The 15,886-nt window shown below is 45.3% G+C and overlaps 1 protein-coding gene across 1 annotated transcript in view; it reads right to left on the reverse strand.

The window, feature by feature from the left end:
* The window catches only part of Tgfbr3 (transforming growth factor beta receptor 3), a 179,723-nt gene that overhangs the window by 18,472 nt on the left and 145,365 nt on the right, over positions 1–15,886 (reverse strand). Inside the window, exons 8-14 of the mRNA XM_021210902.1 lie at positions 15,605–15,794; positions 13,675–14,003; positions 13,057–13,209; positions 10,448–10,588; positions 10,074–10,232; positions 5,943–6,239; positions 3,485–3,602 (exon numbers count right to left, since the gene is read on the reverse strand). Coding sequence (XP_021066561.1) covers positions 3,485–3,602; positions 5,943–6,239; positions 10,074–10,232; positions 10,448–10,588; positions 13,057–13,209; positions 13,675–14,003; positions 15,605–15,794 — 1,387 coding nt within the window. The remainder of the gene's footprint in view (positions 1–3,484; positions 3,603–5,942; positions 6,240–10,073; positions 10,233–10,447; positions 10,589–13,056; positions 13,210–13,674; positions 14,004–15,604; positions 15,795–15,886) is intronic.

The following is a 15,886-nucleotide window of genomic DNA, read 5'->3' on the forward strand; positions in this document are numbered from 1 at the left end:
AGAGGGTAGAGTTGGAGAGGTGGGGAGAGTGGAGGGAGGGGAAGGAGGGGGAGAGGGTGGAGTTGGGGAGGAGGAGGGGTAGAGGTAGGAGGGTGGGGGAGTGGAGGGGGAAGGTGTGGAGGTGAGGAGGTGACTCCCCATAGTACCAGCAGATGTGTGTTTGTTTTATTAAAAACAGGAATTAGATTATATGTGAAGGTTTGCAAAAGATGTAAAATTAAAAGAATGGGTTTGAATACTGGTCTGCTATATGTAGGTATGTGTCCAAATTTGATAGAGTGCTCTCTACACAGCTGCTGCAAGATTTAAATTCTATAACACCCTATGCATTTAGCACAAACCAAATTCGATGTGGGACCCTCACCACCATTAATAGTCTAAACATCTTCACCTGTTGCTGAAGGTTTAAGTAGCAAGATGATCAGCCAACGCTGATTCCAAAGGACTTAAAGACCAAAGGTGATACCTTCATGAAAGTCCCATTAAGAACCTACGATTATTCATGTAGATTTGATGGCCTCTCACCCTGCCCACTGAGGAAGAAACACTGCCTGAAAGCCGTTCCTGTTCTGGGCAGTGGTGGTTGACACTCTGCCTGTATCTATGGTCCATAAAAATGCAATTGCAGTAAAGAAAGATGGAGCAGGGAGAGTTGGTTCTGTGACAAGTACATCAACAGGAATAGCATCAGGTCAGTAAAGCAGCTGGGGAACCTTACCCCACAGGTCATCCCTGATATCCCATTCTCAGAAAGAACATTAGCTGTTATTATTTTAAATAAGCCATGACTATTGGGCCAGTGATCTCCTGCCTTTTCCCAGTGACATTCCAATGCCCTGCGTGGCTGAGAGAAACAGGTTTCAGTGATCTACATGGAACAGAAATGATTTCAGAGCCAAAGAAACTAATCACATGGGGTGAGGGGATCATCATAAAGATGAGAATCAGCAGAAAACCTACCTGTTCCTGCCAAGGAAGACGGATTTGCACATAGCCCCTTGGGAAGCTCAAATTCAACTTCTCAATTTGTCTCACAAACCTGAGCAATAAACGGTTCACCTACTTGCTTCGCCAACTAAAATCTCACCTCAATTAGTGAGTCTCATGAAATTGCTTTGATATTTGGTTAATAAAAAAAAACACAATACCTTTCCTCTTAGAGTTTTGTGTAAAGAAAACACTGAGTGTTCAGTATAATGACTGTAAGTTTGAATAAAAGTAATTACCTAATTTACAAGAGAAATTACTTAGAAAAATACCACCAGAGTTTAACCAAAAAGAATGAAAGAATTGCTGGAAGTTATAGTGTTGTAATATTAAGGCCTAAGCACTGTCTGGCACAGGGCACGGCCAGCTGCTGTGTTCAATTACCAACTGAATGAGTGCTCTCGAAATAGATAAGGGACAGGGGCAGGGACAAGGACAGGGAACATGTGGCTGCTGCTGTTAATGACTTTTATAGCACAAAACACAGCTAGCTGTTGACCAACTATGAGTTCTTTACAACACAGTTTATTTATTCATATTCCTTTCCCCTACATGCAACAAAATGGCAGCAGTATCTGGGCAGCCCAGTTAAAGAGAGACCACCGGACCTTTCAGAAACCAACCAATAAAGTAAAACGAACCACATTCAGGACAAAAGCTGTAAGCATGTGAGATGAACATTCTGTGTTTATGATGGCCGAAATGAACTGGAAATTGTCTCCTCCCGACAGCTCAGCTGACCTCCATGTCCCCTGTTCTAATGCTCCCTTTCCAGATAAGAACATGAAAAAAAAGGGTTTGTGAGGTTTTGCCACAGCCAGTTGGTTATGGAGGGAGCAAGAGGAGAGTCCTCAACTTCAGGGCTGTGAGCCAGTCCTACCCCGTGCTCCCTGACTTTCTGTAGGAACCTGTACCCAGAACGGCACAGCTCTTATGACAAAGGCTGAATCATACTGAGAAACTGGCAGCACCCACCTGCCTCTTTTCTGGTAGCTCATGCCTGCTCCAGAGCCACCCACTGCTTAATCCTGCCAAACCCCAGCCCTAAAGTGCCATCCTAGGGGTGCCTTAAACCCCAGATCTGGTGTCAGTACCAGTCAGCACGGCTCCCTTCTAATGCCTAGCAGCTGGGACCAAGCTGCTCACTGGCTCTTGCTAGGCAACTTCAGGATGGAGTGACATGGTGTGTGATTCTAATCCTGAAACACCTTACCCTGGAGGCCTGACACCCCCTCTCACCCTGCAGCCTTTTCTCAGCTTGACACCCTTAGACAGCAAGGCTTCTGGAGAGTGACAGGCTGCTCCCAGACAGGGAAGATTGTAACTACTAAGATCTTCCCGGCTACCTTTGGTCCCACCCCAAAGCTGTTGACAGCTGCCTGATACATTGTAACTTCCTCCTGCCCCTGGTGCTGTGGTGTCCTCCTGCAGTCCTCAGGGTTCCCTGCTGGAGGTCTGCCCCTGCCTGTCCTTAGGGTGCTCACACCACACATTTCAGGACAGGTCCCTCCTCTTCTATTCGGCACAGTGTGGCGGGTGTTCTTATACATGAAGGGATGGAAACTGTGGGTGTAAGGAGGACCAGCATTTGCTCTTGTACAAGGTTCTGAAAAGTCATTTATAAATGTCAACTTTCTTTCTGCCAGTATCCCTAAATGGACAATGTTCACAGGTCACAGCTCCTCTCAAGGGTATCTATGGTTTTGATGAAGCGGTATAGCAGCTTGGGGTCAGGACAACCATGAGCATGGAAAGCTGGACTGTGAATAGTGAGCAGGCCCCACCACGCCATGGATTCATAGAAGCACATCTGAGTGTAGTAGAGAGTAACGGGGCAGAGCCAACCTTGACCTTGACCTTGACCTTGACCTGATACTTTAGTGGCCCTTAGAATCTTCTGCATGCTACCTAGACTCCTCCACTAAGCTGTTTCTCTGGTCCCTTGAGCTATTCTCTAAAGAATAAATAATCTGTAAATAAATTACAAAGTAGCCACAGGAGCAGAATCACCTAAGGAAAATCTCTTGGGGCAAAGAATTGTTTTCTAAAGCTACCAACTGGCGTTTAATTTATCTTACATTTTTTTACATTTATTTGTTCACCATAAAGTGTGTGTGTGTGTATGTGTGTGTGCTACAGAACACGTGTAGATGGATGTCAGAGGACAACCTGGGAAAGTTGATTTTCTCCTTCTATCACGTGAGTTCAGAGATAAAAGGTACTCAGGCTTGACAGCAAACACTTTAACTTGCTGAGCGATCTCACTAGCCTTGATTCATTTTAGAATGAAACTAGACTTTGATGTACAGTACCGAATTCTTTAAAAAAACATATTTACTCTGTGTGCTTATGTGTACATGAGTGTACATGTGTCATTCCATGCAAGTGTCACACCGTGCTAGTGAAGGTCAGAGGAAGCTTGCAGGAGTTACTCGTCTTCCTCAACATGTATGTTTTAGGGATCTTTACAAGACAGGCCATAGGCCGTCATTCTTACCTTTATAATCTACTTGGAGGACCACGGCCAGGGGCTTGGTGAATGTCTTCTTATTCTGCATCATGGTCCAGATCATGGTGGCATCTAGAGAGGTGCAGGCGTCGTCAGGAGTCACACACTGTGGAGAGGCAGAGCAAGGCAGTCATGGCTCAGAAAGAAGTACCTTCCCCAGGCCTGCACAAGATTGTCCTCTGGACCCTTCTCAGACAGCTCACGGCTATGAACCATGGGAAAAGCAGGCCATCGATGTGTTTTTCAAAGAACTCTAAATAACCAGGGAGAGCTCACAGCAGGCCCAGTGTATTTTCAGCTATACTGGAAGATGCAACTACCAATGGAGAGCTTACAAACATCTCCCTTGCCCTTTGCCCACAAAAGCGCTAGACGTTTCTGAATTAGTCTGTCAATTGGAGAACTGCAGGAATGGTTTTTTGGCTCTGTACCATAGTGGCTTTGTGGGAGTGGTTTGTGATAACACCCATGGTCTGTAGTTGTGGGGAACTGCACTTAAAGTGTTATACAATGATAGAATTTATATTTCTAATATAGCCATACACACTGCCATGGTTGTTGGATTTTTTCGTTGTTGCTGTTCACTCTACAACGTTAGGATTCCCACAGCATTTCTTCCCATTTTTGTTATTTTGATTTGGCTTATTTTTTTTCCCTTGGTGCTAGAGATTTAATCCAGTGCCTCACACATGCTCAGTGAATATTTTATCAGTTCACCATATCCACGGCTTAGCCGGGGTCCACCGTGTTTAACTTAGGTCCTAGGGAGGGAGCGACGCCCAGGTGTGTAAGCCGAGACCAGCAGTTTCTAGATATTTTAAGTCCTGAAACTAATCAGAAATCTAGGCAGGAGGCATCACCTTTGGAAAAGTGTGTGCTTCTCTGGGCCACACACAAGAAGACATCCCACCCCTATCATTACCCCAAAACGAACACCCTGAAAAGAGTTTACTTGTAGAGGAAAACTATATCTGTATTTTCTGTGTCAAGGCACATTGTTGAAAAGATATGCCGTTCATTTCGAGACTATACTTTCCTCTTACTGTCTGGATAGCCCTCTAGTTAAATATGAATATACATTGCTAACTTGGAGTCTGATCCTGGGCCAGACATGTAATTCACAGCAAGGAGCAGCTAGACTTGGAGATCATCGACACCTTTTCCTAGAAGGTTCTCAGGCCTTTTCTATTGTCACAGAAGTACTTGGGAGATATGAGAGACAGGGAAATTTTGCCTTTAATCAGAAGGAAGCATTAATGGTTCTCCCTCCACCTGCTTACTACACGTATCTCCTGCGTCCTTTGCTCTTCTTCCCTGGAGGGCGGCGAGCTGTAACTTTAATTTCTAGATGAGGCCTCAGATAGCAGTGGCTCCAGAAGAAGCAAACAGAGCCTGGGCCTTTGCAAATGTTTCCTGGTTACTGGTGATTTGGTGTGCATTTATTTGTAGAGCTCAAATCAGTAACTGCTCAGGGAGGATTCCATACATATAAATGCTACAGCTTGATTCTGTGCTTCCGAGCCATCAGCGGACCCACGATGATATGAGAAGACTCCAGCTTAGACTGTGTGTAACAGCTACTGAATAAACACACTGGAGGAAATTATATGTAATTATATCAGGCCACAGAAATGGAGTGACAGCAGGAGAAACCTGTCCCACACAGGCAGGCCCGACAGAATCCCTGTGGTGGCTCCAGCAAGGTCAAAGGGGTCTGGTTTCTGTTATGACAACAGAACATAGCCGTTTAATATGGGCAGTGGCATGAGGCAAACAAGATGAACTGATAAGAAATGGGCAAAAGTAAAATATTTACTAATTTCCCCTACAAGTCCTCCTGAGAGAAGCAGCCCTATCACTCACACAGAGAAGGTCACAAAAACAACCGCAATCCCAGTCTCCATGGGACCTGGAAAAATTAATCCTCACACTGATCTTGTCCTTTCGGTTGGCTGTCCTTCTGGCACGGCGTGCTATCTGACCAACAGAGCCAGATCCAGGCCTCTCCCTTGGTGGAAAACAGTCCTGATTGATCACTCATAAGGCACAACTCAGCACACATGGAAAGACAAACTTTCAGAATTTGTTCTCCAAAACCCTAACTAAAGCACACGGCTCCCTGTTCACACTGGTACTTCAATCGGAAGTCTTCAGAACCTCAGAACTAAAACCTCGACCTCTTTACCCAGGCAGATGAGAGCCCCACCTTCGACAGCTTCTGGGAGCCCCTCCCCCTGGAGCACAGCGCAGATGAGAGCCCACCCACCTTCGACAGCTTCTGGGAGCCCCTCCCCCTGGAGCACAGCGCAGATGAGAGCCCACCCACCTCCGACAGCTTCTGGGAGCCCCTCCCCCTGGAGTACAGCGCAGATGAGAGCCCACCCACCTTCGACAGCTTCTGGGAGCCCCTCCCCCTGGAGCACAGCGCAGATGAGAGCCCACACACCTTCGACAGCTTCTGGGAGCCTCTCCCCCTGGAGCACAGCGTCAGCTCGCAGTGCAGGAAGAGCAGGGAGGTATTGAACACGGCCTTGAACACAAAGCTGAACCGCTTCTTGTCCACCTCAGCATGTGGGATGGGGAAGTGCACTCTCTTGGAGCTGTAGAACTTCACAGAGTCATCCTTCGGACAGATGTTCTCGATGATGGTGTAATCAGACATTCTGTCTGGGTTTGAGTATGGAGAGATAAAGCAGGTTTGGATGGCAAATCCCAGATCTTGGTCGGCCTTAGTGACAGACACCTGCAGAGAAACATAAAGGTCAGGTCAGAAATGGGCTGGCTTCTTATTTTACATTAGTCACTCAGACAATATCCCGCCACAGTTCTTTGGATGAGACATTGTTCTATTTAATCTAGAACTTCCTAACTCTAACAGTAACATACACGGATTGATGAAAGGTACCATCCATTTAAACTTGACTCAGTGACAGCAAATTGCTTAATTCAAATGCTACCCTACAAGTTGCAAGATGGGTAGAGTTTCTCTGAGCTTCCACAAGTCCTCAGAGATAAAAGAAAATAAAAGCAAACCTTGTACCTCAGTGGATTTTTCAAAATAAGCAAAACACAGATAAAGCCCCTAATATCAGGATAGTGGATTACTACCAAGACTCAATTTTTAAATGCTGCCAAATAGTTCAGGACAGAGGAGAATCCATGGGACCTAGGAAAGAATGACTGTGCAAGAAAGCAAAGTGAACTTAGAAGAGCAAAAAGCCACAGATGTATCCTTCTTGGTCAGTAAGCAGGCCTCTGGTTTCTTGTATCAGGGACAGTGTGATTTAGTGGCCATCACCAACCTGGCAAAGTGTCCCAGCTGTTCATAGGACCAACCCAGCCTTGCGGAGGAGGGGGGTGGGAGTTGTTTTTTTTTTTTTTTTTTGCTTCATGCAAAACTAACCTAGACACATTTCCAAGTCATTTATTCTTCCTTCTTACAAATCACTTCTGTGCATCACGTTCAGATCTCATTAAGGTTCCTTTGTTCAGAAACCGGAAGTAGTGCTTAGCCAAATGTAACCAGAACTCAAACCTTAGCTATCCTGAACTCTGCTAAAACCCTGGAACAAAACCGGCTCCACTGCTTGGTGGCACGAGATGCTGTGTGGACTCTTCCTACTCTAATGCCTCTTTCCCTGACTAATGTAAACATAAACAATAAATGGAAACACTTTAGAAATAAAGGTAGCCCTTACCCATCTACCAAGAGCCCCTAAATGCTTTAAAAGATAGGGATATAATAAACTTAGCATTTGGGGTCTGCCCAGGAGAATCTCCTGACATTGCAGGAACTTTTGATTCATAGTGCTTCCAAAAGATCCCACATCGGTAACTATGGGGTATTTGCATGAGCATGAGCAGAAGGTGGAGGTAATTACAATGTTGCCATCTTGTTCGACCCTCTGTAAATATCTACTTTCACTATCCTTGAGTTATTTCTGCTGAACAAGATGTTCTATCCTGTTAAGGTGGTAAATTATATACATGCTGCAAATAAAAAGTGCCATTTACCATGAACTAAGCTTACAGTGCGAAAATATGTTGATCCTTTTCTTACTTTCAAAGGCATGCAATACAGAATGTCTGTCTAGATCAGTGGTTCTTAACCCGTGGGTGCAGACCCTTTGGGGGGTTGAATGACCCTTTTATAGGGGTTACATATCAGACATCCTGCATATCAGACATTTGCTTTATGATTCATAACAGTGGCAAAATTAAGTTGTGAAATAGCAATGAAATCATTTTATGGTTGGGGTAACCATAACGTGAGGCATTGTAGTAAAGGGTTGCAGGTTAGGAAGGTTAAGAACCACTGTCTAGACTTCCTTATGGGTGATCTTGAAGAGAAAACTATTAGCAAGTCTTGCTGTAGAGTGGACTTGAAGTGAACAGTAGGAAGAGTGTAGGCTTTAGAATGGGACCAGACCAAGGAAGTCACATGCTCTGCTGCTCCTGTGCATACCAAGGACTCAGTTCTCTCTCCTAGAGGATGATGGCCGTAATGAACGTAAAAGATGCAGTTGGTGTAAGAAACACTGAAGTCAAGGTGCATGCAGACAGCTCAGGTTCAGCAGTAGGAACTCCCAAGACCGTGGCTCTAGATGCTCATCACTAAGCCAAATGAACTGAAAAGAAAGCTGTCATCATATCACCGCTGTCACCCAAGAGTGACCCGAGAACGGGGCAAAGGGAAGAAGATCATGGACTAATAGAAGAACTGTGATCCAGTGGGAACGGAAGGTTCCAGGAAAAGCTACAGAGGGCAGCTGGAGAATAAACCAAGAAATGGCTCTTCAGGTTAAGCCAAGATTTATGAAGTTTTATTTTACTTAAGTAAAAAATTTTCCTACCAGCAGCGGAGTCCAAACCAGGAAAGAAAGACAAGGCATGGTCAACTGGTATCCTATTTAGCGAAACATTTACAGATTCTTTTTCTTATTTTTGGTAGTTTCAATCAAATTTAAAATAATTTATAACAACTCACCCAGCCCCAGATCTTTCTTAACAAACTTGATATTTAAGATATCAGTAAAAAAATTTTTTTGATCTACTTTTAAAATCAAATTTAACTACAAAAACATGTGCAATATGAAATAATACAAAAAAGAAAAGAAATCAAGAACAAAAACAAAAACATGGAAGGAAGAAGGAGAGGAAATCTACCGGCTTCGTGGAGTAAGCCAGCATTCCAGGGATGAGAAAAGAAATGAAAATATTCAGGGTGGGGCACACAGGCAGATTAGCCACTGGCTAGCATAAATCATAAAGCCACCAAAGAGCAGATCTAAGCATTTGTTTAAAAAACAGCAAGGTGCAGCTGAGCAGCGTCCTCTCAAATCTGTGGCATAAGTGAGAGTTGCTGTCGAAGACCCTTGTGGACTGTGAGTACGGAAAAGGCAGAAGAAAATGGGAAACTTGGATCAGGAGAGATGCATGCTTAGGAATAGCACACACAAAACACGGCTTCCTCCACGGCGCTAACAACAGGGACTGAGCGCAGAAAGACTGACTGATATGACTGAAGAAAACAGGGGGGGCTGCCTGGCTCCACTCCAACCCAGTGCCAATGCACATGCGCACTGTCTTTGCAAAAACAGTGATAGGTGCTTTGTGGTGATTTTCACCTTTAGGAGGCTGCCATTTCTACCCCTTCTCACCCTCCCCCTGTGAGGTACAAAGCAGCCATGATGCCTTACAGTGAGACCAGCAGACCAGTTATGTCACCCTACAGATGATGCTCAGGGCACACGGGCAGCAAACATAGCCTGAAGCATAGGTCTGTCTTTTCCAGAATGGAGTCTGTGAACTTAGATATGAAGTTATGTTCCTTTTCAAGTGGCAATTTGAGCCGGGGGTGGGGTGGGGGTGGGGAGAGGAGTGGGGGTGGGGGTGGGGGTGGCAATGACTACAACAGCACCCGGCTGTCAACAGCTCAGACTCTAGAGAAAGGACTCCAGAAGGAAGTATTATACAAGGCACAGGTGTCATGTTAGACAGCCTTGTGTCTGATTTTCTCATCCAAACGTTGGATCTTAAATTAATCCATTCTTACAGAGTCCCTCTAGCAAGTCAGTTCATTATTAAGCTATGCATGAAGACCACCAGTCCAGGTGGAAAATGGTTTTGACAAATTCATGCGGCTATTAAGAAAACGACTCAGCAGAAGTGATTTTCAGGAGAGCACACCTTTTCACTTGGAAGTCCAAGATAATATGTGAGGTGTTTTAGAAGAGTCCATGGATAGCTCTGACACTGAATGGCTAAACAACTATCCCCAAAGTGTTGACGTCAGAACAAGCACAGCTCTTTACAGTTCACACTTTGCTCATTGTTTTCTTTTTGACATTTGCTAAAAACCACTACATCCATTTAGCATAATTCATAAAATCCCGCCATTTCTTTTTTGGTCAGAAAATGACTTGGAAGCTTTTCTGAGCTAAGCCGTTACTTAGATGTCAAAGCAAACAAGGTGAGACCTGTGCCAGGTGCTCATGCTAATGTCACATGACCTGCACAGGGCACTGGCTGCGTAGGGTAGTAGGCCGGACACGGGAGGATAACACACCAACCTCACCTCAACATAAACATGCTCATTCTCTGCCACAGAGAAGACCCCTGGGGATGGCACCAGAAAGAGGTCTGTGTTATACAGCTCCATGTTGAAGGTAGCATTTTCATCGAGCTGGTCCTGGAAGCCACTAGGACTCCTCAGCTGCCGCAAGCTGCAGTTAAACTGGAAAACCGTCAACAGATAAGGACACATCAGTCACATGAAGAGCTTTAGCCTTTAACATGCAATTTTAGGTCTTGATACTTCCCAGTGAAACAAACCAAATGGACGACAATGTTATCCACGGAGAGGTCTAAGGGAGACCACCACCTATCACTACCACCCAAGGTAGAGCAACAACGTATCCACAGAACCGTCTAAGGGAGACCAACACGTACCACTACCACACCAGCACGGCTCAGGGGGGCAGTTTCTCCTTCATCGGTGTCTCCAGGAAATCCATTATCACCTGACTCCAAGTCTTCGTAGCCCTCTGGCCAGCCACTGCTATCCCCAGGGAATGGAGCCTGCACCACAATCTAGAAGACAGGGGACACACAGCTATTGCCCCTGTTGGCAGGAAAACGCCATACCACATGTCTTTGGTTCTACTTCCTGCCCACTAGCACCCATGTGACAACTCAAATGCAAACAGAAAATCTGACATTGTATAAACATCAGCAGGAGTGGATTTGCCAAGCTTTTTAGGATTCTTCAAAGTGGCAAGAAAATACAGAAAAGCCCAATTCAAGCTGAAGATCTGAACTAAAATTTGGGGTTTTTTTCCCTTGCAAAAAATTGTAGATTTATTTATAACTATGTTGAATAATTATGCTATTTCAAATAGCAGGAGACACTAGGCATTGAAATGCAGTCAGTGGGGCTGTCCTAGGCTTGTCCCATTTAAGAGGGGCTTCTAATAGGTCCTGAGGGGTTTTTAAAAAATATGTATCAGTTTTAAAGTTTTTATAATTTTTAAATTATACTCTGTGTGTGTGTGTATGAGAGAGAGAGAGAGAGAGAGAGAGAGAGAGAGAGAGAGAGAGAGAGAGAGAGAGAGAGAGAAGGGGAGGGGAGGGGACGGGAGGGGAGGGGAGGGGAGGGGAGAAGTCAGAGAACAGTTTGTGGGAGCCAGTTCTCTCCTTTCACTGTGTGGGTCCTGGAGATCAAACTCAGGTCATCAGGCTTGGGGGCAACTGTTTCACCCACTGAGCATCTCATGGCTCTGTTCAGACCTTTTAAGCCTTAAAAGGACCTTAAATTGTGAGGTTTGTGGAAAGTTTGGTTTAAGTTAGAAGCATAGGGCCTAATGTTTCTCCAGAGCCGGTCTTCTCATCTCTGATTTATACCCCTCTGTTCAGTCCATCCCAGGATCTTTCCTTGTGTGTATGGGTGAAAAAGAAGATGTTCTCTTCACAGCGACCTGTCTTCACATTGGCTGGAATTACTGTACTGGGTTGCATGTAAATAGGATGGAGAGGGTGACCTGAAGACTACAGCTCTGCAAATCACAACCTAGTTTATTCCCATTTCATATGCTTGAATCATGAACATAATGGAAAACAGAAATGCATAGGGAGTCCGAAGATTCCTACAAACTGTCACCACGGGGAGCTGAATGAGGTGAGGGTGGGGGAGCGACTAGGAAGGCGCCTGATGCACTCACGGGTGCTGGGGAACTGAATGTCTTGTCCTTAAAAAGGACAAGAAAAGAAAAGTGAACAAGAAAGATGTGACTTTTTGGACCAGATATTCCTTCTCTCTTGGGGCAATTGGAGATTTAACTCACTAGATCACCTTCTTGCCAGTGCTAATTCGGAATCAGTTTAAAACATCCACATCAAGTGTATGGCTATTGCATGGCACTTGCATATTTAGAGAAACTGGATAATCACAAGAAAATTAGTGTCGTAATGAATAGGATGCAAAAGTTAATAGATGAGTCAAGTCACGTAAGACAGTCTGGTGTTGAGGAGACAGTCAGTGGGTGTGAGCCTGGACATGGTCCTGGCTCTCCTGCATAACCAGCCCCTCAGTCTTGACCAAGCCTCAGAACTCCCCAGGGCTCAGTTTCTCTGCCTTTGAAATGAGGAGACTGAGTGAAATCACACTGCGCCTCTTTCCTGGGCCAACTGTCTAAGGGTCTCAGGAACAGTACAGCAAGCTTACAGGAGAGCCCTGTGACACACTGGGCAGAGGCCTCTCCAGCTGCTCTTCTGGGTTGGGTCAAGTGTGGTGATGGGCGGTCCTATGAACCAGCAGCTTAGAGAGCTGGCCCATGTCAGGGGTGGAATTGAGCTAAGAGCTCACAGAAACACATGCTGCCACATGGTGATTGTGGGTGGTGTGCTGAGAAGTATTTCAAAATTGATCTGCAAAACTGGCACTTTGAAACGCCCGTGGGGTTTTGTGTTTCACTCTCCCTCCCTGAAGAGGACAGGCCTCATCTGATAAGATTCAGATGAACTGGCAGAAATAATTTCCTGGAGGCAAGAATTGGTGACTGCAACCAACTATTTTTTTGGGGAAACTCGAACCTTCTTCCATTTAGATTTAAAAAATAGATTTTCTTAAATCTGGGGTCTTTATTCGAGTTACAGAGATTGGATAATTTTATCAGGATTCCTTTTTGATCTTAGGCTCACGAGGAAAGAAGTCCTTCTTACTCTTGGACAAGCGAGAGACCATCCATTGGAGGATGTTCATGTACCCTAGGGCTTTGGTTTTTATCCCCATAAAGACCCTCTGGTGCCGCTGAATCATCATTATATGGAAGAAGGAAATGTGTGAGATTACCACAACTCCAGCTGAGAAAACAGGACCTTCAAATCCCAAACACACACTGACAAATCATAACAAGACAAGAGTTTGGGGTTACAGTCCATCTCCTTTTGTTGAGAACTGACGTCTGGCTTTATCCCCATCCCACTCATTTTCAGAGACTAACCCTCAATAATACCCAGCTATGCCATGATAAAGGTAAGGCTTTGTTCTAGAGAATACTCACAGAGTTATAGTAAACCACACCATCCGGGGCTGACCTCCGATGTCTAGTACCACAGCCATTCAAGGGAGACTCCAGAACAAAGTGGGTACCATTCATCTTGGCTTTGCAGGAAGGATCCAACAGGGTGAGCTCCATCCCTGAGTAGCCATTGGTCTGAAATGGAAAGCACCAAAGGCTACCATAGGGCTTAACCACTGTTCACTGTATTTGGGGTTACAAGCAGTGCCTGTCTCAAAGGCTGAGGCCTCAGGCTGGCTGGCATCGCGCCCCTCCCCCTCTTGCCTTTTCATAGCGCCCCTCCCCTTTTCATCTGGGCAGCCTCTCCTGGGATTATCAAGCCTTTTCCTCACCTTGCACCTGTCAACAACAGCCCATTGATTGTGTTTATTGGCACTGAAAATTTAATAGCAAAATATTGACATACAAGCATCTGAACTCCTGTCCTCTTTTGAGAACAACAGGAAGTGAATAAAGGCCCTTGCCAAGGGAAAGTGGCCTATCCAACTGGTCACCAAGTACGGAGATTCAAAAGTGAAATAACTACAGGGAAATACTAAATGCACTGTTGCAGCTAGCTGGGGAAAGCTTCATATCTTTCCTTTAAGAGACTGCACTGACCTGGAAAGAATCTTTGTCTACAACTACGACCATCTTTTCATTGTCACATTTGACTGACAGGGCGATGTTCACGCCCCCTTGCACTTCTTCTGGTTCTCTGTGGTCTGGAAGCAGTTGAACTCTGGGAAGGATGGGTTCCTTTGGCCGGGGGAACCTATCTTCTCCCTCCTTCCAGCCTCTCCTGGGAATATCCGGGAATGGAAAGGGGAAACCTCCATGTGGGCTTTCCCCTTGGAAGGGTGGGCTGTCCAGGGAAGGCAGGTGGTCAGGGCCCAGCAGGATGCGAAGCTCAGGAGGAATGGTGTGGACTTCCTCATCTCTCATCTCCTCTGGGAAAGAGAGGGCAAGCCATCATGAGTGACTGATGTTGGTCATGGTCATTGTGAGAGACAGAACAGGAGTTAGCCCAGAATGGGTGAAAAACAAAGTTACAGTAAATGAGCAATGTATAGAATTAACTAAGAAACGTGGAACCCTGAATTCTGATCCCACTGTTCTAACTAGCTGAATGGCCCCAGACAAGTGACTTACTTCTCTGTGACTCAGTTTCCCAAGTTTTAAAATTAAGAGTTTGTAGTATATCAGTGATCCTCAACTTTGGTACATGTGGAACTCCAGTCCTTAATGTTTCAAGCTTCTAGTGTGATCAGGATGCTCCATCGCCAAAGAGACTCATTCTGCAAGACAGTTTCTAAGTCCCTACAAACTATGTATCTGTGCGACGAGGGGCAACAGCAACCTAGTCAAAGGCCCTTAAAATACTTTCTTTGAATCTAGGGTTTTAAAATCAATTTTTTCTTTCAGAAGATTTCTTGAAACTATATTGCTATTTTTAAATTTTATCTTGTAGCATGGAGGATCAGGCCCAGGTCCCTTAGGTCCCTTAGCATAATGAGTGGCTCCTCTGTGATGTGGCTCTGTTACTTGTCAGCTCCTTTGTGACTGATGAAAGTCTAGGCGATGTGCAGGTACCCTGGTCTCTTTGAACAGTCTCTGGGGAGAAGAGCGCTTTAGAAGGAAGACAGAATTCCATAAAAGCAATGCGCATTGCTGTCACATTTTCAGTAACTTACAGAACTAGTTGTTCTCCCAGTGTTCTCCGCCTCCACTATTATCTGCGCCCAGCTGACCTATATGCTTAAGGCCACACCCACCTCAGTGTGAGCTAGAGATGATTTGTAGATGGGGACTCTGCTTCCACAAGATCCCTTTGAAAAGGATGCAATGGCTATCGGGTCCACATGAAGTCACAGTTTTGGACTGCTTTTAACATAGACATTGATTTAAACAAAAACGTCCCCAGCCCCCCGCCCCCAAAATCCTTCATAGCAGTTTGCCAGCAAGACAGATGTTTTCCACCCCTTGATTTATTGACAGGGAATCCGAGGGTCAGGTTTGGAGATTAAGCAACGACTCCCCTAATAGTAAAGAAATACTAAGTGGGAAGTGGGAACCTCCAGCTGCACCTCAGCCCATGTGCCATGGGGTGAGGAACACAGAAAGGTCTCGGAAAACTTAAGGTTCAAATCATACCCACTTTAAGACTCTAGAAGCCGAGTGGCAATTCTGCCTCCACACCCTGAATGAAACCTACTCAGTCTGAGCCCCCGTGGTTATTGTCCTGTAAGCTCCAGCCTCTTGTCACAGGCTTCTTTGCTGTTGTCAGCTGTGAGCGGTCACTTAGCATCCTGATGTTATCACAGTGGACACAGAGGGCAAAACTGTCTGACATGCAAGCAACTCTCCATTCCTGAGAATGTGTGTTACCGTTGCCTCCAATACTACATTAGTTTAAGTTTTACAGTAAAACTGACAGATTATGAAGATGGATAGCAGGAAGACAGCAACATATACATGGAAATGAGAGTCCCTCCACTGAGCAGCTTCCCCTGGGAGACAGAAGCCAACAGGTGGGAAACATCACGCTTACCGTTGTTCTCAAGCCGAAGATGAAATCTATTGGCCACAGGAGCCATGGTGTAGGATGTCACTGGGCTGTAGCCATTGTCCAATGCCCACTTCATCAGATTCTCTTGGGTGGAAGGGATGTCATTTCTTACCAATTTGGTCACTGTCATGGATCGTTCACTCTCTTTTCCAAAGCCAATACTGTTGGGAGCCTAAAGACAGCAACATTTTTTTTTTTTTTTTTTTTTTTTTTTGGTTTTTCGAGACAGGGTTTCTCTGTATAGCCCTGGCTGTCCTGGAACTC

The sequence above is a fragment of the Mus pahari genome, chromosome 13, assembly GCF_900095145.1.
Source record: "Mus pahari chromosome 13, PAHARI_EIJ_v1.1, whole genome shotgun sequence".
Taxonomy (NCBI): domain Eukaryota; kingdom Metazoa; phylum Chordata; class Mammalia; order Rodentia; family Muridae; genus Mus; species Mus pahari.